Source organism: Falco peregrinus, chromosome 4 (genome assembly GCF_023634155.1).
Source record: "Falco peregrinus isolate bFalPer1 chromosome 4, bFalPer1.pri, whole genome shotgun sequence".
In the NCBI taxonomy this organism is placed as follows: Eukaryota; Metazoa; Chordata; class Aves; order Falconiformes; family Falconidae; genus Falco; species Falco peregrinus.
Genome location: NC_073724.1, coordinates 117,710,670 through 117,737,761, shown reverse-complemented (window position 1 = coordinate 117,737,761; position 27,092 = coordinate 117,710,670). Strand labels below are relative to the sequence as shown.

At 50.0% G+C, this 27,092-nt stretch overlaps 3 protein-coding genes across 4 annotated transcripts; 1 reads left to right on the top strand and 2 right to left on the bottom strand.

Annotated features, from left to right (window-relative positions):
* Positions 1-294: 294 nt before the first annotated feature.
* Positions 295-1,559, top strand: LOC101924320 (thyroid hormone-inducible hepatic protein). The gene is made up of 2 exons (XM_055802398.1): positions 295-888; positions 1,177-1,559. Exon 1 carries the CDS (start codon positions 475-477, stop codon positions 868-870), a length of 396 nt encoding a protein of 131 aa, XP_055658373.1. The 5' UTR covers positions 295-474; the 3' UTR covers positions 871-888; positions 1,177-1,559.
* Positions 1,560-6,305: 4,746 nt separating this feature from the next.
* Positions 6,306-9,921, bottom strand: NDUFC2 (NADH:ubiquinone oxidoreductase subunit C2). Its single transcript, XM_055803110.1, has 3 exons — positions 9,704-9,921; positions 7,379-7,522; positions 6,306-6,500 (listed from the first exon to the last, which is right to left on the bottom strand). The coding sequence occupies exons 1-3, from the start codon at positions 9,840-9,842 to the stop codon at positions 6,451-6,453; spliced, it is 333 nt and encodes a 110-aa protein (XP_055659085.1). The 5' UTR covers positions 9,843-9,921; the 3' UTR covers positions 6,306-6,450.
* Positions 9,922-11,533: 1,612 nt separating this feature from the next.
* On the bottom strand, positions 11,534-24,396 carry ALG8 (ALG8 alpha-1,3-glucosyltransferase). Of its 2 annotated transcripts, none has more exons than XM_055802567.1 (13): positions 24,239-24,396; positions 23,512-23,590; positions 21,992-22,185; positions 20,473-20,582; positions 19,431-19,498; positions 18,753-18,879; positions 18,067-18,170; positions 17,829-17,949; positions 17,390-17,529; positions 16,428-16,567; positions 14,671-14,768; positions 13,536-13,608; positions 11,534-12,184 (listed from the first exon to the last, which is right to left on the bottom strand). In XM_055802567.1, exons 1-13 carry the CDS (start codon positions 24,316-24,318, stop codon positions 11,953-11,955), a joined length of 1,566 nt encoding a protein of 521 aa, XP_055658542.1. In that variant the 5' UTR covers positions 24,319-24,396; the 3' UTR covers positions 11,534-11,952. The 2 variants fall into 2 exon arrangements, with proteins under 2 accessions (XP_055658542.1, XP_055658543.1); XM_055802568.1 differs by having other exon boundaries at positions 23,512-23,579; positions 24,239-24,368.
* Positions 24,397-27,092: the final 2,696 nt, after the last annotated feature.

The following is a 27,092-nucleotide window of genomic DNA, read 5'->3' as shown; positions in this document are numbered from 1 at the left end:
GCGTGGCAGCGAGAAGGGGGGCAGAGGTGAGGGCCCCCCAGTGCTGCTGCCTACAGCCTGCCCAGCGCGGGGCCAGAGCTGCCCCCACGCTCCTGGCGCCCCGGCGGTGGGGTGGGCTGGGGTGGGCTGGGGTGGGCTGGGTGGGGAGAGGCCCCGGCACCTGGCTGCCTGTCGCCCCGCTCCCGGTGCGGGGCCGCGGCGGGACCCCCGGCCAGCTCGGGCGAAGGCCACGGGGAGGCTGTGCCGGGCGGGTGGCACAGAGCCAGGGACACGGCGCGGCCGAGCCCCAGCTGGGCTGGAGCCAAGCCCGTCCCCGCGGCCATCGCGGCCGGCCGGCCGGCTGGCAGGAGGGGACAGCCGAGGGGGGACGTGCCCCAGCCCCGCATAAATAAAAAGCCCCCGGCGGGGCCGGGGAGCAGGCGGCACCCTGAGGAGAGCCCGGGCCAGCGCTGCCGGAGCCGTGCCAGCGGGGCCATGGAGCAGTACTTCTCAGCCACCCAGAAGATGGAGCAGGAGGTGATGTTCCCCAGCCTGCTCCGAGGGGTCTTCCCGCAGCAGGAGGGGGCGGCCCCGGCTGCGGGCGGCCACACGGACCTCTACGAGCGCTACCAGCTCCTCAAGGCCATCAAGCCCGTGGTGGAGAAAGGCCTGGCCTCTGTCACCGACCAGAGCCAGACGGGCACCGGCACCGACGCGTCCTCAGACGACGCCGCCGCCATGGACGCCCAGCTGGAGGAGCGCCTGTCGCGCCACCTGGCCGGTCTGCAGCAGGTCCTCACCCACCTCACCAGGGACACCAACGCCCTCACCCGGAGGTACAGCCAGATCCTGGAGCAGATCAGCCCCAGCGAGGGACAGCCCAGCTGGTGACACTGCCACGGCTGCCAGGTAAGAGCTGGGGGGCTGCGGAGCCCACGGGCGCTGCCGGGTCAGGGGGTGGCTGATGTCCCCAGAGGGGTCTGCGTGACTGCAGGGGTGGCCAGCTCCTGGGAAGTGCCTTGAAATGGGGACTGCCCTTTCAAGAGCTGGCAGATTTCCGTCTGCACGCCGAAGGCGGGGACTCATCCCATCCCTCCGTGCAGAGACTTTGGGGCTTCGGGGTACACGGACCCAGGCTTGGTGGGCCAGGTCTCTCACGGGGGTGGCCCTTGGGGTTAAGGACAGCCTCCGTTGCAGGATGGGTGCTGGTGGCACGAAGGAGAGGACGTCCCCATCGCTGACCATCGCAGGCTCTCCCCCAGCCCCGCTCGCCCTCCCCGCACGGCGGCAGCTGGTCTCCCAGCGCTGGCACCGCGCGCCGGCAGCAGCTGCGAGCACCCGAGAGCCGGACGGTGCCTTATCCTCATAGGAAGAAGCACCTGGCAGTGCCAGGAGTCCATCGGAAGAGCCGCAGGCTCGTGCCCTCCTCTTTATTTTCAAAGAGCGGCACGAAGGCGGCAGCGCTGTGGAGCGGCCCCGACCTGCCATGGGCCCCTGCGACCGCCGAGCCCTTTTCCAGCTGGTACCTGGACCGCGAGGGCCATTTCCCCGATCTTTGCTAATAAAACAAGCCCTGTGAAGCCATTGTCGCTGTGGTGCTTTGCCTGGCCGGCACCCTCGGGGAGTGCCCCAGTGTGAGGCAGGGGACAGTGGCTCTGCTGGGAGGGGCCCTTCCAGTGCGATGATGGGCCATTAGAAGGGACAAAGAATGACAGTGATGGGAAGGTGTGGGTTGGAAGGCACCTTCGGTGACCATCTTGTCCAGCCTCCTGCCCTGGGCACGGACAACTTCCACTCGGTCAGGTAGCTCAGGGCCCCGGCCAACCATGGGGCATCCGCAACGCGTCTGGGCAACCTCTTCCTGTGCCTCACCACCCTCAGCCTCAAAACCCTCTTCCTTGTGTTGGCAGCAAGACCAGCACGAGCTGGTCCCCGCTTTCCATGGGCAAAAGGGTGTGAATCCGCCCAACGCACGGCCCGGCCACGCAACAGCGAGGCGGACACTGAGCCCCACTGCTGTGCACCCAGAGGGGAGGGACGGAGACACCAGCCCACGCGCAACACAGCCACCACCTTCAGGGCTCTCTGCAACGCTCTGCCCACGCTGTGCCACCGCTGCTGGTGCTGCTCTGTGCCCCAGAGCTCCCCACGCCTTGCTCCTGCCCATCAGGGCTCCCGCCCCGGGGCTGCCCCGCGCGGGGCTGAGCCTGGGCACCGGCCCCCAGGGGCAGCGGGGCTGCAGGGCTCGGCGCCTCTGACAAGCGCCTGCCCCCGGGACCCCAAACCCCTCTCTGGGGTTGCGTTCGTTGGAGGTTCCCATCTCCTCTCGCCTGATCAGGCCATTTCTCCCGGATGTCACGACCGCATGGGCTTTGCCTTGTCCTCCCCGAGCGCAGGCGGTGGTGACAGGGTCTCCAGGCCCGGTGGCCGGGGGGCCACGGGCTCGGGAAGGGGCTGCTGGGGGCCGGATTCAGGGCTGCCCAGCATCTGAAAGGTGCTGAGTGGGTTGGAGCAAGGACAAGAGCAGCCCTAGTGGGGTTCGGGAGGCAGAGATATGGGGGCATCTAACAGCAGGCAGTGCCAGGGACAGCTCGGCGACACTCAGCGACACAGGAGTGGTGGCGTTTTCCTCCCTCTGAGCCACACGCCAGGGGACGGGCTCCCCAGGAGGATGGCAGGTTAGGGCAAGGCTCGCCCAAACGCCGAGTCTGCAGCCGCAGAGACCCGACGATCTCATTGCACCTCCCGGGGGCTCTGCACCGATGTTACTCCGCGTGGCCAGGCTCCTCCAGGTGACATCCCTCGTGGGTCTGAAGCCCTCGTTGCTTTTCTGGGAAGGGAACGTTGGCATCTACAAAAGTGTCTGCCGACCCCCAAGTGCCCCAAAACGTGGGCAAACACAAGTCCTGCCAGCCAGTGTGAGGATTCTGAGGCACATCTGCCTTTGTGTGGCCCATCAGCCCTGGCAAGAGACACGGGATGTCCCCAGAAAGGTCCATGACCTGGGGCAGCGGGAGGGACACGCCGGTGACTTAGGGGCCACTGGCAATCCCCCAGGACCCCCGGGTCCCTGTCTGCGAGCCGCTGCCTGGCCGGCCAGCCCCGAGCCCGCGGGTCACGGGAACCGCTGCCTGCCCCGACTGCAGGGCCCTGCGCCACGCCGCCCCGGGCTGCGTCCAGCCCCAACGGGCCTGCTGCTGCCCACCGCGCCTGGGCACGGCTGGTCAGGGGCGCGGGTGGTCGCAGAAAAGGGCTTTGCCACTGGCAAACGCCGCGCAGGTCCCTGGTGGGATGAGGGCAGCCGGGGCAGCCCAGGCCCCCCGGCGTGGCAGGGGGTGCTGCCTCGGTGCTGCCCGGGAAGGGCTCCTGGGGCCCCGGCGCTGGGGCCAGCTGCCGTGGGGAAAGCACCCTTCCCGCTCGCATCGCTGGGCACAGCGGGATGGCGGGTTTATTTGTAGCTGGTTAGCGACATCTAATTAACCCAAAGGCTGTGGCCCGGGCACACGGGCCAGTAGAAGGAAGGCAAGAGAAAAAGCCCGGTTGTGACCCAAAACGTTAAATACCCAAGAAATTCAAAATACCCTTCTGTAAGCAGCCTCGGGGGGTGGGGGGTGGGGACACACACCCTTCCCCTCTGCTCAGCCCTCGTGGGACGCATGTGGGTGCTGGGTCCCGGCCCGGCTCTCCGGTCCGGCAGGGACACGGGCGCACTGGAGAGAGTCCAGGGAAGGTCCATGACGGGGATGAAGGAGCAGGAGCATCTTCCAGACGCGCAGAGGCTGACAGAGCTGGGACTGTTCGGCCTGGAGGAGAGAAGGCTCGGGGGGCTCAGCCGTGTGTACAACGACCTAACGGGGGTGTGGAGACGGGCGAGCCAGGCTCTTCCCAGCGGTGCCCAGCACCCGCACAACAGCCGACGGGCACAAACCGAAGGACGGGAAATCTCATCCGAGCATAAGACAAGACTTCTCTTCCCTTCCAGTCGGAGTGGTCAAACACCGCGACAGGCTGCCCAGAGAGGCACCTGGAGACACCCCGACCCCAGCCCGGCACAGCCCCAGCGCTGACCCTGCCTGAGCCGGGCTTGGACGGGATCCATCCAGAGGCGCCTTCCGGCCTCTCCAGCACCGACCCCGGCTCCGTCCCTGCCTGCTGCCCCCCGTGCTGTCAGCCCAGGGGCTGGCTGCAGCCTGCTCGGGGCATCCCGCCGGGTGGATGCTCGGCCAGGCCTGGCTGCAGCCCGGGATGCCGGCAGAGCCGCTCTCGGCAGTGTCCCGCAGGCTTGGACTCCTGCCGCCGCCGCCCCTCCAAGGTCTCTCCTCACGCTGGGGGCTTTCCTGCTTCCTCGGGGCTGGCTCCTGCTTTCTTTTCAAGTCCCTTTTGTAGTTCCCTGATCACTCTTTCATCCAGCTGATGGCCATCTGCCTCCCAGGCACAACCGGCTTTGGGCAAACACCCCCAGACAAGCATCCCCTGCTCCGTCTCTTCTCCCTCTCTTAGCAGGGGTTGTTGCCGAGGCCACTTGCCAAGGGTGGGCTGCGTGAGACCCCCAGACCAGCCCTGAAGCAGGTGGGTGGCCAGGCAGGGCTCACAGGGGGCTCCCCCTCTCTGGATAAACCCACCACTCGCCCTTCTTCCCCGTCCTCAAAACTGCCCAATTCAGTTCACTGCAGTGTGGAGATCTCCAACCATGAACCCCAAGTGTCTCTTAGGCTCTCAGGTGGCGGTGCTTGTCTTCCAGCTGGCTCCCAGCTCTCTGTGGTGCCCAGTGCACCATGGCTGTGGCCACAGCAGAGCTCTCCAGGACACCCAGCGCTGCTCACGACGAAGGGCCAGAGATCCCTGGGCCATGGTGACCCCCATCTCCACCTGCTGTCAGCCCAGCCCATGTCACACTGTGGGTCCCTCCGCCCAGGGCTCCATGGGTGTGCCCAGGTGGCTGGCTGTATCCCGTTGGCGTTGCCAGCAGCACAAGACACGGAGGTGTCCCGAGGCGCTGCCTGCAGCTGGCAGGGGTAGCTAAAACCCAGCAGGACCGGGACCTTGGCAACCAGCCACGCGTCTGAGCAGAGGTGTAGTTCCCTGGGCTCTATTTTACCCACCTGATGGTCGTCTTCCTCTTTCACAAAACCACCTTGGGGCAGCGACATCTTCCACTTGATCAGGGTCATCAAAGCCCATCCAACCTGGCTTTAAGCACTTCAAGGGACCCAGAACTTCTCTGGGCAACCTGTGCCAGCACCCTACCAGCCTCGCTGTAAAGGATTTCTCCCCTACGTCGACAGCACTGGCATCAAAAGCAGATCTCTGTTTTCTGGGCAGAAGGTGTGGGTCTGCTGAACGTGGGGCCTAGGCATGCGGCACATTCAGGACGCTCCTCCCCGTCCCCCCAGCAGAGAGGAGGGCCCAGGAGGGACAGGCACAGAGTGAGGTGAGGCAGTGGCTGCAGCGATGGCTGCAAACAGAGCTCCACTGGCACCATCACCTTTACCAGCGGATCCAAGGAGCTCTGAAGTACTGTGGAAGCCGCACCCAGGAGCGGAATCAGACCCTGGTGATGAGGCAGTGTGAGGGACCCAACTGTACCCTACCTCGGCACAGCTCCAGGCGGTGAGCAGGGGTGAGGCAATGACACCCCAAGCACAGTGAGAGGCATCCCTGGGGCTCGAGACAATGTTCCAAGGTGCTGCACAGCATGGAAAGTACATGCAGGGAATGTGGCAGTGCAGGAAGAAGCCGGGGCAGGTGCTGAAAACCAGCACAGGAAATTAGTAATTAGCTAAAACATTCACACCTGGAGTGGCCCCTCAGCTGGATGCATCTGGACTTCCAGAGGCACCAGGTACCCTGTAGTGAAATTCAGAAGAGCTGCAGACCGTCAGTGTCTGGAACATGTTTGGGTTCAGTGTGCGGATTCAGGAGCCAACAATCAAGTGAGAAAGTAGAAAGGTTGGATCCTGATCACCAGCAAGGAAAAAGTGACATCCGAATGCAAAATATAGAGGCAATTCATTAGGGAGAACATGTATTTTCGCTAGCAGGACAGAATTAATTTCACAGCGAGACTCTGGCTACAACATCTCCAGGGGCTCGTCCAGAGCATGCTCAAGCATTAGGAGACATGCCAATGAGAAATGAGAAGAAGGAACTTCCACAGATTACTTTCTGGGTTTTATAAAACATATGCTGCATGAGCAGCCTTCCATTTTCACAATTAAAATAACTGCAAAAGGACTGAATCCAAGTTATTATGCTATTACAAGTATCAGTCACTTATATATTGATACAACATAATGGAACAGAAAAGCAAATAATTAAACACTAAGTATTTAATCACAGGTTTTATTACATGAAAGCGAGTACTGGTTTATTTTCCAAGCGCCATGGACGGTTAAGCAGCTACAGCCAGCTTACCGAAGTGCTCGGTACAGAGTCAGTTCATCTTGTGATGTGCCACTGCTGGAGAAATCCTCAGCGAATTGGGTGGAAATCCTCCAAAAGCTCTCCTATTCTCTTCTTTTCTGCAAGAGGCAAGGGGTGGAAGCGGATAAACCTAATCAGTATTTCAGATTAATATTAAAATCTTCAGAATCAAAGTCTTAAGGTTAACAAGCCACCAAAAATCTGATTTTTGCTACTAGCAGTGAACTACTAGCTTGCTGCATGAACTAAATACGTAACTTCTTTTCCACAGGGCTCTCCACAGCTCCCTGTGAAGAGATCTCAGTATTAATGCTTTTTTATTTCTACATACTCCTTTGGACACGGCACAATGCAGATCACAATCTGAGATCCAGAGTCACCTAACCGTGCGGTATTAGAAAATAGACAATTTTCACCAAAATTTGCCATTGCATTGCTGGGCTCAGTGACTACTTCAGTGAGACGCTGCAGAAGAGCTTCACCAAGGCTCTAAGCCAACAGCAGTTCAGGTGTCCTGCCATTCCTATTTCTTCTGCTCTGCTTATTTTCTGAATGTTCATCACACTATTCTGAATTGACAAGCACTGCAATTTTACAAGAATAAAGAGTGAAATGTGATTTTCACAAGAAACCTGTGATTTCTAATTTTCATTATTTCTTCTTCAGTGGCACGTGTCTAGTCTATTCTTATTTTATTTTGGCTTTGCCATTTTTGTATTAAAATAAGTTTTTAGGAGGAAGAGGTGGTCATCAAGGCAGCTGATCGGCTCAATAAAAGTATCTATTTTCGTATCACAAAATCTTTAATACTGTGGCAATTTAGACTGTGAACAAGCAAGAAAGAGCAGTTAGTATGACTTGCTGGAAAAGGAAGATTTTGCAAGCAACCCAGCAACACTTTTACATACATTAGCACTTATTAAACCAGTATGTTATGGCAGGCTGAGGTCTTTCTGAAAATACCAACTTATTATACCTGCTGTCTTAAAGTCTTCCGGGTGCTGCCTCACGTACTCGAACAGCTCTCTGTCCAGTTTGGCATGTAGGTACTCCGTACGTTTAATAAGGTAATAGCCAACAAACCATCCCACAGTACTGAACAGGATCTGGCGGTGGACACCTGCAGCAGGAGGAGGAATGTCCCCCTGTCGCAGTGGGCCCCCGCTTTCCCAGGCTCCCCCCCCAACACTTTGGCCCCACATGCCCCAGTGGGCTCCTCTCTCCCCGCTTTGCCCCTGCAGACAGGCCCCCTAGGCCCCTACAGCACCTGCACCTGTGGGCCTCCCACGGCCCCTGCCAGCCCCCCGGCGAGGCCCCCCCCTTTCTGCAGGGCTCCTTCCTGCCCCCACCAGCCCTCAGGAGTCCCCTCAAGTCCCCCTCCACCCTCATACAACGCCCCTTTCCCAGCCCCCTCCGTTTACCTCCAGTCCCCCCCCACCAACTGACTCCTCACCTCAGGGCCCCCTCTCCTTCACTCCCACCCCCACACCCCTCAGAGACACCTGAAACCCCACAGAGCATCCCCTTCCCCCCCAAACCCACACAGCCCCTCACCTCAGGGCTCTCTCCTCTTCCCCTTGCCCCTGTATTCCTCAAATTTGTTACCCCAAATCCCAGGTTCCCCCTTCCCCAGCCCCACACAACCCCTCTACGTCCCCAGCCTCTCACCTCAGGTCCTCCTCCCCTTCCAGCCTCCCCTCAGTCACCCCAAATCCCACGCACCCCCTCACCTCAAGCTCCCCTTCCCACCCCTCCAACCCCTCACCTCAGGGCTCCTTTGTCCCACTCCTACATCCCTCAGTCACCCCAAATCCCACATACACCCTCACCAGCCCCACACAGGCCCTCTACCCCTCCAGCCCATCCGAGCACCCTCCCCTTCCCCCTGCTGCTATATCCCTCAGAGTCACCCCAAACCCCACGTACCCTCCTCCCGCAGCCCCCCCAATCCACCCCCAGCCCCTCACCTCAGGGCATCCTCCCCTTCCCCCTGCCCCTACATCCCTCAGTCACCCCAAATCCCACATAACCCCCTCCCCAGCCCCGCACAACCCCTCTACTGCCCCAGCCCCTCGCTTCGAGTCCTCCTCCCCTTCCTGCCGCCCCTCAGTCACCCCAAAGCCCACATACCCTCTCCTGCAGCCCCCTCAACCCCCTCTGCCTCCAGAGCCCCTCACCTCAGGGCCCCCTCCCCTTCCTGTCTCCCCTCAGTCACCCTAAATCCCACATACCCCCTTCACCAGCCCCACAGGCCCTCTACCTCAACTCAGGGCCCCCTCCCCCGCCCCTATATCCCTCAGAGTCACCCCAAAACCCACATACCCCCCTCCCGCAGCCTCCCTACCCCCCCTTCCCATATATCCCTCAGAGTCACCCCAAATCCAACGTACCCCGTCTTGCAGCCCCTGCAATCCCCTCTACCCTCCCTGGCTCTCACCTCAGCCCCCCCCCTTCCCCCTATATCCCTCAGTCACCCCAAATCCCACATAACCCCCTCCCCAGCCCCTCGTAACCCTTCTAACCCGCCAACCCCTCACCTCAGCCCACCCCCTTTCCCTATATCCTTCAGTCATCCCAAATCCCACGTACGCCCTCCCCCTCACCCTCCCCAGCCCATCACCTCAGGGCCCAATCCCCCTCCCCTTCCCCCCCACCCCTATATCCCTCAGAGTCACCCCAAATCCCACATACCCTCCTCCCACAGCCCTATCAGTCCCCTCTATGCCCCCCGTCACTCACCTCAAGGCCCCTTTCCCCTATATCCCTCAGAGTCACTCCAAATCCCACATACGGCCCTCCCCAGCCCCACAGAGCCCCTCTACCCCCCCAGCCCTCCCCGGCCCCCCCCCTTTCCCCTATATCCCTCAGAATCACCCCAAATCCCACATACAGCCCCCCCAGCCCCTCACTTCAGTCCCCCCTTTCCCCTATATCCCTCAGAATCACCCCAAATCCCACACACAGCCCCCCCCAGCCCCACAGAGCCTCTCTACCCACCCAGCCCCTCACCTCAGCCCCCCCCTTCCCCTATATCCCTCAGAATCACCCCAAATCCCACATACAGCCCCCCCAGCCCCACAGAGCCTCTCTACCCCCCCAGCCCCTCACCTCAGCCCCCCCCTTTCCCCTATATCCCTCAGAATCACCCCAAATCCCACATACAGCCCTACCCAGCCCCACAGAGCACCTCTAACACCACCAGCCCCTCACCTCAGCCCCCCCCTTTCCCCTACATCCCTCAGAATCACCCCAAATCCCACGTACCCCTCCCCACCCCTTCCCCCCCCCAGCCCCGCCGCACCGGCTCGGATGACGGGGCGGTGGTTGAAGCTGTTGTCCAGCAGCGCAGACACCCAGCCGGTCAGGCCCAGCCACACCGAGCCCTTATTGACGAGGGGGGGCGGCGGCAGGGACCGCGCCTCGTCGGGCAGGAACAGCATGGCGGCGGCGCGGCCGAAGGTGACCGGGGGCGGTGCGGCAGCGCGCTCCCTCCGCCGCGCCCTCCCGCCGCGCACTCGCGTTCCGCCGCCCTGCCCCCCCGGCCGTTACCGGACCAGAGCCAACGCAAACCCCAGCACCCCCCCCACCCCGGAACGGGCGGGTTTAGCGGGGATCGGGGGGTTCCCGCAGTCCTGAGGCCTCTGGGCGAAGCGGGTTGTGCAGTGTCAGGGATGCCGGTCTATAATTAACTCAGGGGGTTAATTAAAGCCTACAAGCAAACCTAATTCATTGGCAGAGCTCTTCCTGCTAACGTATTAAAGAACAAGACCTACTGTGACCTTATTTTTTTCTTTTTTAATTCATGTAAAATCACATTAAACCAGCCACAACAGTACCAGGGTTGCCATAACCATTAAAAAAACCCAAACAACAAAAAAACCCCACAACAAACCAACCCAACCCCAAACCTTCATTTGGACATGTCGCTTCTTCCCTAAAAACTTGTAATCTAGCTTTTTCCAGTGCAGGAGGAGGTCGGGCTGTCACCGCTCCATAGCTGGAGATGCTTGAAGGAGTCCTTGGAGGAGTTCTGGCTTGGCTTGCCAAGGCGCTGCTGGCGAAGGGCAGGGGTTTTGGGGGGATATTGCCATTCCCCTACAGACACATCAACGTGAGCGCTGCGGGTGCCTTACCCCTGCATAGAGCTTTGAGGCTTAGACCAGAGGTGGAATACATGGTGGCAGCGGGACTGAGGCACTGCTGGCAGTCACAGCAGCTAAAGAAAGAGTGGCAAAGTAGTTAAGGAATAATAATTAAAAAAAGCAGGAACTTATACATATAACGAAAACCGCAGTGAAAATCTGCAAATGAGCTCACTAGCTGTGAAAAATTCACATGTACAAGCTATTTGGTTACACACGTGGCCACAGTGACTATTCCGTTTTCCACCCACAGCTCTAACAAGAGCCATGCTCTTATTTTAACATCCAACCTATTTAAAGAACACAAACTGCGTCACTATCCTATGGGCTACCCCCTCTGAAAGGGGGTCATGTTCTTCAAGCAACGTGGTAAGCTCAGGAACTACTGGGGAAAAAATAAAAATAAAACCAAAATCCTCCCTCTCTCCCCTCCTGGTTTCATCTGTCAGTGCTGGAATCCAAACCAGACTCCAATTTTAAAGGCAAAATCTTTTAGGGATGGTTAATTGGGGTTTAAAAAAGTGCAACAACAAACTGCATCAAGCTGTAGGTAACTGTCATCTTTAAGGGTACATGATTCCCCAGAGGCAGAACATGATAGATCTTTTCCGCAACTTACTAGAGGAATTATTGACACTTGGTCATTTGTCCCAGTTGCAGAATTTTACATGAATTACAAGTAAATACAATTAACCACACATTTAGTGGTGGTAAAGAAATTCCTCATTTCAGAAGCATGCCTCAAGTCACGAATCTGGTCTACAAAACTATTAGAACGCTACAAGTTACTTGCAAAAAATATCAATGAAACAAGGAGGTCAAAGGGACATGGACAGATTAAGCAACTAATTTAAAGCTTGAGATCTGGGTGTCAAGATTTTGACAAAACGCATCCAGACAAGCTTCCAGCTAGATACTACATCCTTACTGGTGCGTGTGTCCCTCAAAAGCAGGGCTTAGACAGAGCTGAAAAAAAAACCCACAAGAAATACTCAAAACAAAAAATATCAAGTTTTTAATTTACATAGTCCACAGAATACAGTTACAATGCTCTCCTACACAGCAATGATCCCTGGTAATATGCCACAGTAATTTTTATTCAAATACAAACAGGAATGGGAAAGCCAGGCAGGTTTTTCCTCAAGACAGAAGTCTGGACTTTATTAAGCTTCACAGTTTATCCATGGCAAGTGGCATCTCACTGTGCCCCTCTTTACTGTGACAAGCAATTCTGATCAGAGGTATCCTCGTTGGGCAGTATAGAAGTGTTGGACAAAAAACTTCCCTCATGGTGATGGTACACGTATGCTGTGTCTTATCAGGAGTCGTATGTCCTTGTGACAACCCCTCACCGTGCTGGATAATCCCCGCAGGGGGGTAACTTGGGACTGGTCCCGACACCGTGGCTTTACTCGGCCTTTTGTTTAACAGAAATTCTTTCAGTCAAGACAGAGATGTAGAGTTTCAGCCAAGCATACGTGACACCCAGAGCACAGTACACAGAGGTCAGCAACAGAGGGACAAAAGGGAAGTGCTGTTTCCAGGGGGTCAGAGGAAATACAATTTCACAGAAGATTTCCAAAGGCACTAGCTGGACGAGGTAGATTGTTTCAAGCCAGTTAAGGAGAGGCCTCTCTCTCCTGCCAGACAAATGAAAATAATAAAAAAAAAGTTAAACCACATGATGTTGACTAACTATTCTGTTTTTCAAGCTATCACTGGTCACCAGTGCAAAGAATATCCCCCATTAGCTCACAATAAGGCTTTAAATAACAATCTAAGGAGCTTCAGTAGGAAAAAACCCCATCTTTTTTCCCCCCCTTATGTGGCTTTTACACCAAATTCTAAGACGCCTTGGAATCTAAGTAGAAGTCTCATCAGCTGCTCTGCTTCACCTCACATCTTTCAGTGAGCAACTGAACAGAGACCTTCATATACACACCAAAGCTGTACTGGAAACATCAGATTTTAACTTCTTCCCCCCGCCCCCAAGCTTTCTGTAGGATGTACTATGAGCCAATCTCTCTTGCAAAGGACATTGGTGGTAGGGGTTTGACTGCAGGGAGTTTACAGGGAAATTCGTGTTCTTCTGGAAGGAATCTGTTTTGGAAAGTTAGGAACAAGAAACTTACAAAAGCTCCACCTCTAGCTCCTACAGAGGTTTTTAGTTAGAGCTCTTCAGATAGAATGATTGAATTCTGGAATACTAAGGGGGGATAATAACCAGTCCGGTTGAAACAGGATGACCTACAAAAAGCAGGTGACTGGTGTACTGAATAGAGGCTTACAGCATTTCCAACATCCTTCATTACAGCTTGGTTTTGCCATGAAAAGTTTAGGAAATAGAGGTTATAACAATAAGCACTATCTTTGGTCAAGTGGTTAAAAGAGATCAACAGCATGTAAAAATACACAGGATGACTTGGGCAACTGGTCCTGACAGCCAGCCTCTTCTCAGGAGATTCGCTGACAAATTACAGCTTGTAAGTGTATGTCATTTATAACCTGTCCCTTCCACATAGTTAAAATACTAAGTCCTACTGCAAAAAGACACAGCAGTTTTGTAACTGCTAGCACAGATCAACAGCCTCCAGAGAACTCACAGTAGTAAGTGCTCCAGTATTGAATTGAATCACAGAATCATTTAGGTTGGAAGAATCCTTTAAGATCCAGTTCAACCATTAACCCAGGACTGCCAAATCCACTGGCTACAGCACTACACCTTATGCTTCAACAGCACCATCAAGCAGGTGGGGATTTACTTGGAAGCTGTCACAATTCAAACATAGCAAGGATGTGCTATAATAATCCCAATTTAAGCTTTGCCTCCTGAAAGGAGAGCAGAGGCAGCAGCATCTTTTGACTAGTAACACTTTGATTTGATATTTCAGCATCAGTTTTCTGTGCTGTTTGCTCCTTAGGACAACACTGTTCCCAGTGACAGAAGAAATGGTTTTGTTCTTGGCATTGGAAAGAAGTTTCTTTAATTACCTGAAGAGAGATTTCAACGAAGAGAAGCTATAAACGGTAAACAGCAGCATAAGCAGTATTTTAATTGGAAGTTCTGAAACACAAGGAACAGAACATACTTCTAACATTAATTAAAAAAACCCTTCAGCCATGTAAGTTGCAGCATCTTTAAATCCTATTAGTTACACTTGCATTGTCCAACTTTATATTCTCCAAACAGAACTAAATGTTTTACTGCTTCGGACATCTAAAAATAAGCACAGGTATTTACTAAAGGAAATGCCAAACATTTGCAATGCACTTACTTCAATTATCTATAAACATACTGAACACACTAATTATAATTACAGTGTATGAAAGCACTGCAAATAAGATTTTCCTATTCAAAAGCAATCAGAAATCACTGGGAAACTTAGAGCATTAGACTAGAGGGCAGTCACTTCTCTAGTTCTAGGTTGCACACTAGTTAAAAATCAGGTAATAGAGAAGGCAGAGGAAGTTTCTCATTTCCCAAAGCAGCTTCACTACTGCAAATAAGCAGCATTGCCAGACCAAGAGCGTGAGTGTCTGAATTTAACTCTCCCAGAAGCATCACAATCAATACAGCGTTACAATGCTGTCGTAGCTATGACAGCCTAGGGTTTAAGTGAAGCAAACAGACCCTGAATTCATTGAAAGGGGAGGAGGGGGCTGAAGGAAGGAAAGAACAGATTTTGGTCACAAAGACAAATCTGTCTCTACACATACTGGTTTTAACTGACGCTGCTGCATTTTTTTTTTTTCTTTAGTTTAAGCACACTATTGATAGCATGAAGTAGTCGTCAGCTAGAAAACAGCCTGACAGGTTTGTTGTTTCAAATTGTCTTTACTGCTTTTGTTTCACATGGTTATGTTGGACAGGGGGAAGTTTCTACAACTGTGGCAGAATGAGGGACAACAAATGCTGACCATGACAATTTCTCACCCCTATTTCGACTTAAAGCCTACACATCTTCCACAGCTTTTTAAACCGTTTCTTTTCACTAGCTGGAGAGTTTGTATTTTGCAACTTTCAATGTATTACATAAAATAATCCAAAACTGTTACCTCCACATCACCTCTGCAAAAAAACCCAAAGCAGTAAGACGAAAGCACAGAAAGAAGGAAAACACTTTACCTGGTGGTGTGAACAACAATGGAAAAAGCGAGAAGTGCCCTGTTGTTGTCAGAATCAAGTAGATGCCAGCATCTTTGGCTCTCTGAACAGACAACAAGCTAAAAATGACAAGAATGTTACGCTTTTGTCTTTTAGCAGAGAAACTTAATTTCAGCAAAACACTACACAATTCACAGGAGACTGAAGAACAGGTCAAACAGAGTTTCACAGTAACCCAGTCTCTCCAAACACTGGACCTGCGATGAAGTCTCCTGCTTCCAAACCACGCGGCCTCAGATATAAAAATGCAGGAGGAAAATCAGCCAGGAAACCCCTCCTCAAAAAAACATACAGCCACTGAACAAACACACCAGAAAGACCTGGAGTTTCCTACAAATGGTCTTTTTCCTCAGCCAGCTTGCTGCCAGCATTGTCACCCCTGTTTCATCTCCTTCCTTTTGTTTTTCCAGTGTTAATTCCCTCCCTCCCATAATTCTCACTTCAAGAGTTTAAACATCACTAAATCTCTGAACAAGGAAAATACAATTTGTAGCAATGCTGATCAGGCAGCTTACAAACTATAGCCTCACATCTACCTTAAGCAGACAAAAAGTCCTTTTGGTAGAAACTGTATTGTCCTTGTCAAGCATAGCGCAGAAGGTCCCTTTCCTCACCTGGCTCCTGAACAATCTACCTAGCATTTCAAATACGAACCACAGCACTCATCAAGGCCTGAACTGCCTGGCAGCTAAGACTACTACAATATTTTTACATTTGTCCCTGACAGAGTAGATCTCTAAATTATTCAGAGAGAAGAAGAACTAAATCAACTACAAATACTTGCCATGCTTGAGTATGACAGCAGCGTCAAATGCTTCAAGCCAGGCAAGACAATTTTCTCTTTAAAAGGCAAAGCCATAACACATTTGACAAACAGGTCTTGGACTTTCCAGGTGCAATGAATGTACTGGACAATGCGGTAATAACAGTGGGAGAACCAAAAGACTACGAAAGTAGCCTGCTTGCGTCCACCATACCACATGAGAGAAACCTTTCATCAAGCATACTCCCAAGCCGTCACTAGGAAAAGGCTTCAAGGGGAAGCTAAATGAATTCTTTTAAGAGCTGCGGATCCACATACAGCCAAAAGTCTGGACCCCACTCTTTCATAGGCATGGTTTGTTTTGGGGTTTGGGGCTTTTCTGCATTATTCCAACAGCAATAAAGCATCTGAATCAATACACAGAGATTTTCTGTATACTATGCATCTTAATACAACTCAGCAAAGAGACACAAAAGAGCGTATGTAGTGTGTAGGCCTATGTCAGACTCCTAAACTGATTGCTTAATCACCCCAACACCACATGCTTCTATTCTTCCGATCATCTGCAAGTTAGCACAAAGCTTTGCTGTGCCCCACAGAGCTGATATGGGAATCAGCTACTACCACCAATAAAGCTCTACTTAAAGCTTCTGTCAATGCAAACTATTGTGAAGTATAAGCCAGTGTCAGTGTGTCATAAAAGATACTGTTTACCACCACACCAGTTTCCTACATACGCTATACTAGCATCAGCACATCCTATTGCTAAGGTGGCCACATTTTAATTGTGCCTGAAATTAATGTACTTGAAGTGCACTAAAACTTTACAGCTTAAGGCATTCCATAAACACGGTCATTTTCGGAAATACACTGAAAACAAAGCGATCCTCTTTGAGGATTCCTCAACAAGTGGCTGCAGGTTCAGTCTGGGCAACTACGTACAAAATACACTTACCTTAAAGGCAGAATAGCAAGGAGTATTGCTTTTTCATGCACGTGCCAGCCAAACATGAAGGAGCTCAACGCACAAAGAACAAGGCACTGTAGAAAGCCTCTGGGCCCTTGAGGTTTAAACCAAAGACAGAAAACAGAGGGCTAGAAACAACAGGCAAAAACAGGACTTCAGTGAAAAGTTTGGCAATCCTGAACACAAGCCATTGTCCAAAGAGATTTTTCAAAGTTAATAAACACCACTGCACCCAGGTTGTGCCTGTGTGGCCCAAGCATTAGGTTGCACTGGAAGAACCGCATCTATTTGGATGCACGAGCAGAGCCTGAAGGACTTCATCAATGTAGCAGGAGGGGAAAAGCAGACTGAAAGACCACAGCCAGCTCCCTATCACTTGTGTTGGAAGAACTGTCCTTGACACTAAGCCACTACTAAACTTAGTTTATCAAAGTTACTACAAAGGTGTTGAAACAAAGATTTCCCATTAAAGGCCAGGTGCCCATTAGAGTGAAAAAGACTCTGTATCCAGGTAATTATTTCTTGAACCTTTAATTCTTTGCTTGTCGTGTTAAGAACATTATGCTTGCCTGTAGCTCGTGCTGTTAGGAACACCATAAGCTGCCCAAACAGTTCCACCACTATCTCTACTGGCATCCTAGTTAACTACCTTCTGTCACAAAAGGTTACTTCTAGCTCACGCAGAGTGGCTGTGATCCAAGAACACTTTTAACAATCTTTTAACCGTTCTAGAGTTGACAGGGACTATAATTTAGCCACACTTTGAGACAGTAATATTGTGTATAAAGAAATATATTAATAAATATAACTTATCATTTTGTTTTTTTTTTTTTTAAAAGAAAACTTACTGTCGTCCTAAACTTAAAGTTCATGTGAAGGGTGTGCTAATCAAATAAAAACTACTAGGGACAAAACGCATCAGGTTTCCAAAAAATATTATTTGTTCTTACCAATATAGATATGAAGGTACAGATTAATGTTGCCAGTGGAGTCACAGAAGGGAGGACAGTATGCTGAAATTCTTGAACCAGTCCTCCTGTCATGGAGGCTTTAGGAATTTTTGTATGATCAAGAAAATTACACTTTAAACCTAAAACCAAAACATAAGAAAAAAGCACAAGCTGATAAACACTAACGAAGAAAATTAAGTAGCTGAACTAAGTATATGACCAAGTATTTTCTTTTTTAAAGGACAGCAGAGAAGAATGATTATTTCTGACCTAATGTTGAAAACTTAATGTGAAAAACATGCACTGGATTACACAGATAATCAGATGATTTAAAGCAATCTGAAAATGTAATTGACTACCTGCATTTTAAATGGGGAAGACTAAAATCCAGAGAGCTCTATCTGCAAATAGGCACCAAACAGCGATTAGCATACTGTACCAAAAATTGTTAGTGCTTTATCCATGGCATTGTACAAAGCCCAGAAGTTAGGAGCCCAATAAGCATGGCAGAGGCCTCGTTTGAAAGGAAAAAGCCGTGAAATGACTTGAGGCAACTGGCCCTACAGAAAAAAATAAAAATAAAAAAAGAAATGTCTTTAGGTGAGACACTGCTTATATTTCTGTAACACAATCTTCTAACAGTTCAGGGGAATAACAGGTGAAAAAGGGGTTATTACCAATACTATGAAGGGACCCAATGAAAGAGCAGAAACAAGACAGACAATCAGTCCCAGAAGAGTTACATGAAGAAAGCTGAAGCTTCTCCACTTCAGGGATCCATCTGCAAGAAACAGTTTATGAAAACAGTTACTGTGACAAGCTAAAAGGGAGACAAAGCATTCCACACCAGCAGTGAATTGCTAGCATCCATTTAAAAGAAGCACATAGCCTTTTATGCCAATATATATATTCGGTTGCTTCCTTCACCAGTTAGTTTGCATTTATTTCTTCCGCATTGCAGCTCCTGCATTATACAACCTTTTGGTATTTTCTCTTTCAACATAATACCATTTCTGTTCACGTGAGGAATATCAGGCATGTTTCCGTGCTAAGGAGTGGAAAGGAACTTGAAGAAGGACTTTGAAATAGCTGCTAATTCTATCTAATATTAGATATGAATATATTATGGCTTCAAACTGCTGTGTGCAGTTTGTTCCTGTTGGGTTTTCTTAATAAAGAACTCCCTAGAAACATTAATTTTACAGAAACAAATAAATATCGAAGACTTTTAAAGACTCAAGCAGAACTTCTGTCTGACCCACAGCCATTTTGTTCCAATGGCATCTGCACATCTTGAGTCTTCCCCAGGCCCCACAATTAACACAATCCCCCAAAAGCAAGAGAGAAAAAACCCCCATCTTACCTGCATTATTTGCAGTAAAACAATAGGATCGTAACAAATAAATGCCGTATGCGGGGGCCACATACATGTAGATGTGTTTGAAATGCAAAAGAACAGCAAACAGAAGAGCGCCCTCCAAATATCTTTTCTAAAAGGAAAATAAAACAGAACGTAAGTTCTTCTACTTGCTCTCTCTTTGTACTAACGTCTAATGGTCCTCTGTTGTACTCCTAAGGTGACAGGACATTTATATCATAGGCATAAAAAGAATAAGGAGTATTTACTTCAAATTACACACTCAGCAGTGTTATGCACAACAGGTATGGAGAAGGAAACTACATTGTCACACAATACTTGCAACACTGGGGTAAGCCTCACCACCCCATAGCTCCAGAAGTATGTTTTCTAGGGACTGGTGACAGGGAAGAAGAGAAGATGGCACGAAACCATGCCACACTGCTCAGGTATAACACGGAATTTAGTTTCCTCTCAGGGAACTGCAACACTGCAGCAACAGCAAGCAATTACAGCGAGTTTCAAGTTCTCCTCTTCCCCCAAACTCAACAAGTAATTAAGACATCCAGCTTAGCACACCTCACCTTCAAGCCTCTCCCACTGCCTTCAGTATGGGCAGTCCAATGAAGTGAATTAATGCACCTAATATATGGCAGCCAACAGAAGAGAGCCACACAAGTTTACCTGACACAGTCGAGCAACAGAAAGAAGCATCAGCCCAAACAAAAAGCCGTTGTACTGAAAGTGAATATCTGAACTTGAGTTAAGAAAGGAATAAAGCAAGCTTTCTTTATCTTCATCTTCATCAGTTTTCTGGGGAAGACTCAAACTTACAAACAATAGATTCAAATTAAAATGGAACTTAAATCAAGACAGCAACCTTAAATTCACTCCCCATAGACACAAAGTGTTATTTAACCTTACCTGTAAGTACTCTTAGACAAAATCTAAATATACTAGCATATTATCTTGAAGAAGTGAAACATAACAATCTGATTACATATGTATTGGGCAACTTATATAAGACAAACCAAAGAAGGTTAATTCTCCTTTCTTTTTTTTAATCTTTTAAGTATTAGTTTCCTCCCACACATTGGTTAATGGATGGAGACAGCAGTCCTCACTTACCTACTAGCTGTAAGTAGGCAACTTGGGTAGGGACAGGGACAAAGAAAGCTAGTCGTTCCTATAGAAGAATTACTGTTGCTTTCCCCCTCTGCTCCCTCTTCAGCTAGATCAATGCAACATTGTGTCAAGACTGACTCAGTAATTGGCCTTTCCAGAATTATTTTTATATCCTCTTTAAAAACCTGCTAATTCTCATGTAACATTAACCAATGGAATACAATCCAACCATAAAGCACTCCAAGATTTTCCTTGCCACAGCACAAACTTAGAACCACACCCAAGGGGGGAAAAAAAAAAAAAAAAAAGTGGCTCTCTGCTAATACATTCTGTAGGCAGGCAGACGAGAAGCAGCCAGCAGGAACAGCCATGCTGCTGCCAGACTGGTCCCCCTGCAGTTCTGGCATATCAGACCAAAAACTGAACAATTTCCATTTTGCCAAATAATAATTCTAATGAAAACATGAAGTTATTCAACTAACCCCAGAAATCCAAACAGTAGTGTTACTTGCTGTGATAGTAATAATAATATTCATAACAATACCACATGCTGTAACAGGCTGTTAAACCACAAACAACCAGCACTGGCTGGAAAGGATACGATCCACAATTAACAACCCAAAATTCCACAAGAGCAGAACAGCAAGAATAAATGTTGGTTTTTCCAGGATATCCTTTGCAGCTCGTTTTCCATTTACACACCTGCAGCACCTGAACAAGAGCAGAAGAAACAGAAGTCTTAACTGAAACGGCCAACAAAAACATCTCTGCTTTTAAGAGCTGAGAAGTGCACTTAACATGAAGTTAGCTATTTTATTAGGATGAAAAGCAACGATAAAATTCTTGCCAAATTCATCATAAGAAGACAGCGTCACATATAAAGTTTAGTAAAAAAAAGGATTTTAGATTTCAATAGCTGTAGTGTGTTCCGCACGCTAAAGCTTACATTAAGTAACTCAGTCTCAGGTTCAAGTCTCATATTCAGTAATAACTGTAAAGTTGTCATAACCTGATTGCTATTGACTTCTCATGAATGAACAATGCATTGCTACATCTGGAGACAACATTCCAAGTTGTATCTAAGGTCCTCAGTTGGATATTAACCTCTGACTCCCCCCCAATATTATGAGCTATTTCTGTTGGTTGAAAACATCTTATTACTTCGCAGCATGAAGCCATATGGTCCATATTATTTTTGAAGATAAGGTTAGATCAGATTAAAAAGTTGTGGATGATTTGTGTTGAAATACTATTAGCAGAGCCTTATTAAGAAAGGCAGCACATTCATTCATCTTTGAGTAAAAACAATAAAGGGAAAAAAGTCACAATGCAAAGCCAGCCCATTTCAAATAAAAGTAAATGAAGGAGCTTAGGTAGTGCTCCAATGCAACAGTGAACTTCCTACCCAGACTTTAAGCAGACAGAACAAAACAAGGGAAGACCATTAGAGCCAAACAATTAAGGTAGGCAACATACTACTCAAACCACCTCACCTCTCTCTACTCTTTAGGTGCAAGATAAACACTTCTTCACAAAGTCAGGGCACACTGAAAACATGCAATCTTAATATTGTTGAATTAGACTTGGAATAATCAGTTTATCATCCCGAAAACCAAAAACAGTGCAGTGATTTTGTGTATTTGATGATACTCATGTTTTGCCAGAAGCTTCCTTTATGCTCCTACTCTAGAAGAGCAGAGTAATATGAAAAAGTAACAGAAGAAAAACAGTTGAGTGCATGCAGGCTGTCCTGCAACTCCTACAAAATGAACCCAACAACAGAAACAAAACACTTACGTGTGAAACAGCAGCTAATGTCTGGATGTCTACAACCTGGTCACACAGTAATGGCATTTCCAAGAACAACTTACCTTGTGTTCAGCAGCGTGTTCCAAATTTCTCCTTGAATAGGTTAAAGCACCTTTGATATTTCCATGCATTTACAAGCTTATCTGTACAAATAATCGTTTGTTGTTACTCTAGAAAAAGTCCATATATTAAATACTATCCACTGTCCCTAAAATCAGAATGTTAAGAACTTAATAAAGAACTCCCTAGAAACATGAATTTTACAGAAACAAATAAATAGCAAAGACTTTTAAAGACTCAAGCAGACTTACTCGTAAACTGCATATATGAAAACAATATCTGTAAAAATGACGGAAAATCTTTGGAAGAAGATGGTTGCATGACTGGTGTAATTTAGATTTTCTATAACCAACATCTTGGGGTCAAAGTACTTGGCAACATGCGAAAGTGCGTATTCAAACCAGGCAAAAAACGGTGGATAATCCAGGGTCCATTCTGAAGTTGCCTAAAGACAAAATAAGATTAAATACTTGAACGCAATTCATGCTGTTTACAGCCCTTCAGGTACAGTTCATGACAGCAAATCAGCTGATGTATTTTATCTCAGTAGCCTCTATTCAACACAAACTATTTCCCAATAAAGTAGCCAGCTGTATGGTGTTGCACATGATTTCAGCCCTTCTGTAGTACTGGCAGAGGGGTGGCATGTCTTGATTACTAGAAAAAGATTAAATGGCATTTTGTGTATCTGCACCTAGCCAGTATAGCCAGTCTGTTCTTTATAAATCAACTTTCTGTAATAGGGCCTATATTAAAAAATTCTCAATAAAATAGTTCACAGTGAATATTGGTCTATATTAGAGGAATCAGCAGCACAGCCTTGTCACAGCCTCAAAATTATTTTTACTCACTAGTCAGTATATCTTAATTCTAGTAAGACCTTATTAAGGTCTAACAGTATCGGGCCATCTTTTCCCACAAGGACAGTTGCTGTGCTCTGATCAACAATTAACTCCTTGGCTGTAGAAATAGAAGAGAAAGAAGGAGGAACAGAGCAGGTTGGGACAGGGCATATTTCTCAGCATGCGTGTTCCCAAACGCTTATGTCATGCTGCCGAAAGGCATGCTATGCTTTGGCACTGGGATCATCACAGAAATTTGTTTTACGGTATTGGATCAGCCTTTCAAAATTCTGACCCGCACAAATCATTTACTCTTAGATACAGTTTCCAGACACTTAGGTGGAGGAATACCAGAGACTGTGATATTTATTCCAGAACTCCAGAAGGCACTTGTAAAATAGATTAAAACCCAGTTGTGTAGGCTGAGTTTATAATGAACTTAAAGGTGATTAATCTAGATTAGAACTGATAAATGCTAGTAGCGCACCAGCAAAGGCTCAAAAGTTTAATACGGTGATTGATTTCATTACATATATACTCATTTATATGATTCGTTCTTGTGATAACCGTGTATCATTAACGACAAGAGCAAAATGAACAGCAATTTAAGACTACCATGCAATTTGCTTCTGTGTTACACAGCCTTCCTAATAATCCATGTGCCTTAACTGCCTTTTTCATTTTGCCTTCGTAAGTACTAGCAGCTTCCCCAAACAATTCTCATTTTTTAACTGCACGCTACACAGGGCTAACAAATCGTGACTGGCATATGTTTCTGTACCGCTGCATTACAGCTGCCAACCATCAGTATCCTTGACGTATCTCTTTTGCAAATAAAAGGCTTTCTCCTCTAGCAATCACATAGGCTGACATACCCAATACGCCTCCAATTCATAAAGAGCTAAAAAATTCCCCCAACACGTACTTACTTCATAGTACCACTGAGAGAGGGGCAAGTTGTGAGTGATGGCAAGCCAATTCCTATGCACTTCAAAATCTGTGGAATAACTACAGAAGGTTTATATTAAGAGTCACATACAGACGCTTAAAGAAGAAACATTTCCGAGCACATCACTGCAGGCAGATAAAACAGGAAACCTCCACTGAGCAGCTCTAGGGAAAGATTTGCACCAAGTTAACTCAAACACTAACAAAGATGCTGCACGGACTTTGTGCCAAGGACACATACAGGTGACTATAGGGCACCAAGTATTTATAGCTTGGCCTTCTCTGACAATTCATGTAAAAACTGCAGGTTCTAAGTGATTTAACAGCGATTTTTTTCTTTGAGGAAGAAAAAAAGCCACAGTGCCTTTTAGAATAATAATAATAAAAAAACCCTACCGCGCCTTTCAAATAATAAAAAAAAAGCGTTAATGTTTCAGCACGCTTAAAGGCGCTCCCGAGCACCAGCCAGGCGGGACGGGCTGCGAACACAAAAGCAAAGCTGCCACCCACCGCGCCCCGCTGCCCCAAGGCCCCGGCGGCGACACGGCCCCGGGGACGCCAGGGGACACGGGGGCCCCCCCCGGCCCCGCCGGCCCGCGGCCCCCTCCCCGCCCCGGCCGCCCTGAGGGAGCGGCGCGGCGCGGCCCAGCGGCCGCCGCGGGAGCTGGCAGGCCGCGCCACCCCCGCCGCCCCGGGGAAGCTCCTTACTAGGCGGGGATGAGGAGGCACTTCAGGAAGGAGACGCCGAGCGCCAGGGCGCGGAACCCGCCGCGGCCGCCCGCCGCCATGGCCCGCCCCGCGCTGACAGAGCGGCCGCGCAGGCGCGATGCGGCCCCGCCGCCGCCGCCGTTCAAAGCGCGCGGCCCGGCCCGGCCCGCCCCCGGAGGTGCGCGTGCGCCGGCCTGGCGGGGCGCTGCGCGTGCGCGGGCGGGGCCGGGGGGGCGGGGCATGGGGCCTTTGGGGCGTTTGGGAGTTTTGGCGTTTGGGCTTGGGTGCTTGGGTGCTTGGGCCTGGACTTTTGAGCTGGGGCTTTTGGGCTTATGAGCGCTCGGGCGTTTGAGCTTTTGGGCGTTTGGGCTTTTGGGCTTGGACTTCGGGGCTTGGGCCTGGGCTTTTGGCCTTTTGGGCATTTGGGCTATCGGGCATTTGGGATTTTGAGCTCTTGGGCTTGGGCTTTTGGAGTTTTGGGCTTTCGAGCTCTTGGGCTTACTTCAGTGCTTGGGCCTGGGCTTTTGGGCTTTTGGGCATTTGGGCTTTTGGGCTTTTGAGCTCTTGGGCCTGGGCTTTTGGACTTTGGGGCTTTTGAGCTCTTGGGCTTGGACTTCAGCGCTTGGGCCTGGGCTTTTAAAGGGCATTTGGGCTTTGGGGCATTTGAGCTCTTGGGCTTGGGCTTGGACTTTGGTGATTTGGCCTGGACTTTTGGGCTTTTGGGCTTGGGCTTTTGGGCTTGGTGTTCAGGGGGCACATGGGACCTGGATGACGTGTGGAAGCATGTGGTGGAGGTGCATGGGTGATGTGGTGTTGGGTGGTGGTTAGCCTGAGTTACAAGGGGTTGGGTGGTGTGGGAGCAGCTATGGTGCTGGGTCAGGGTGCTGTGGGGTTGGGTGGTGTGGGACCACCAGCTAGGTCAGGTGGCCGTGGGACCAGGTACGGAGTTGAGTGGTGGTGTGCCTGAGCAACGTGGGCTTGGGCAGTCATAGGCCAGGGTTATGTGGGGTTGGGTGGTGTAGGACCAGGTATGGAGCTGGGTGGTGGTGGGCCTCCGTGATGTGGTGTTGGGTGGTGGTAAGCCTGAGTTACAAGGGGTTGGGCGGTGTGAGATCAGCTATGGAGCTGTATGGGCTTAGGCCTGGGTGATGTGGGGTTGGGTAGTGGTGGGTGAGGGTGATGTGGGACTAGGTGGTGCTGGGCCAGGGTGCTGTGGGGTTGGGCAGTGTGGGACCAGCAGTAGGGTTGGGTGGCTGTGAGAGCAGCTATGGAACTGTGTGGTGTTGGGCCAGGGTTACAAGGGGTTGGGTGGCAGTAGGACCAGATATAGAGCTGTGTGGGATTGGGCCTAAGCGATGTCACGTTGGGTGGCGTTGGGCCAGCAGTGGGGTCAGGTGGCTGTGGGACCTGGTGTGGAGCTGGGTGGTGTTGGGCCTGGGTGATGTGGTGTTGGGTGGTATGGGTCCAGCAGTGGGGTTGGGTGGCTGTGAGACCAGGTGTGGAGCTGGGTGGTGTGGGGCCTGAACGATGTGGGCTTGGCTGGTGGTAAGCCTCAGGTACAATGGGTTGGGTGGCTGTAGGACTAGGTATGGAGCTGGGTAGTATTGGGCCTGGGTGATGCGGTGTTGGGTGGTGTGGGACCACCAGCTGGGTTGGGTGGCTGTGGGACCAGGTATGGAGTTGGGTGGTATTGGGTGTGGGTGATGTGGAGTTGGATGGTGTGGTGCCAGCAGTGGGGTTGTGTGATTGGTGATCCTGGGTGTTGTGGGGTTGGGTGGCTGTGGGACCATGTATGGAGCTAGGTGCTGTTGGGCTTGGGTGACGTGGGCTTGGGTTGGGTGATGTAAGGCTGCTGTGGGGCTATACTTGCAGCAGGCTGGGCTTGGGCTGCTCCTGGTGGCCTGTTTCAGTAAGGAGGGGACAGGCTGTGAAGTCCGTTCCATGTTCATCATTACTGGTCTCACACAGGGTTGGCATCACCTGAGCATACACCCAACTCCATCCCTTCATCCTCTGTGTTTAATAGAGCTGAGAAATGCTGTTCCTACAGGGCTCAACATCAGCCGTTGCTTCTTCCAGGAGACTCCCTTGTCCCTGGGGTATGGTTAAGAGATGGAAGGCTCTGGCTCACCCTGAATTTGGGTAATCCTTTAGGATCTGTCTCCAGATGCTCCTTTGCATACCCCCTCTGTGATGTGGTGTGGGGAAGACTACCATGCTGCTGACCATCAGCACAGGCTTAACCCTGTTGATTTGGGACAGGAACCAGTGTCTCCTCACATGCTCAGAAACAGCATCTGTGGGCGAGTTATTTTTGCGTGAAGAGCATGAGGGAATTTACGGCAGCTCTCAATGCTGACGGCTGCCTGGCATTGGGCAGAAGCCACTTCAAATTACACCATCTTAGCTGTGCTCCAGGGAGGTGCCACTTCCAACCAGTGTCACTGGGGTCTGAGTCAGCTTCCACGTATAAAGTGCTTTTTCAGGGGAACAAACTCAATTTTTAATACCTGGAAGAAACTGCTAGCCTGGAGAGCGGATGCATAAAGGGTAATGCCTTTTCACTTCCTTACAGCAAGCCATCTGTCTAGGAATTACAGTGCCTTGTAGGGGCTGCACGAAATCATATACATAATATGTTAAGCTTAATTCTGTCCTTTACAACAGCAATATATTATGGTTTGTTCAAACCTGGGGACTAGAAACAAGTTCAATAGTGCTAAAGCATTAGGGTCTAAGGAGGGTTTTCACTGGAGAAATGAATCCTCCGTTTATAGATGTTTGAAACATAAATGAACTAATACATTTAAATGGTTTTGATTATTTAGGAAGGGTTGTTCATCCAAGTTTTCTA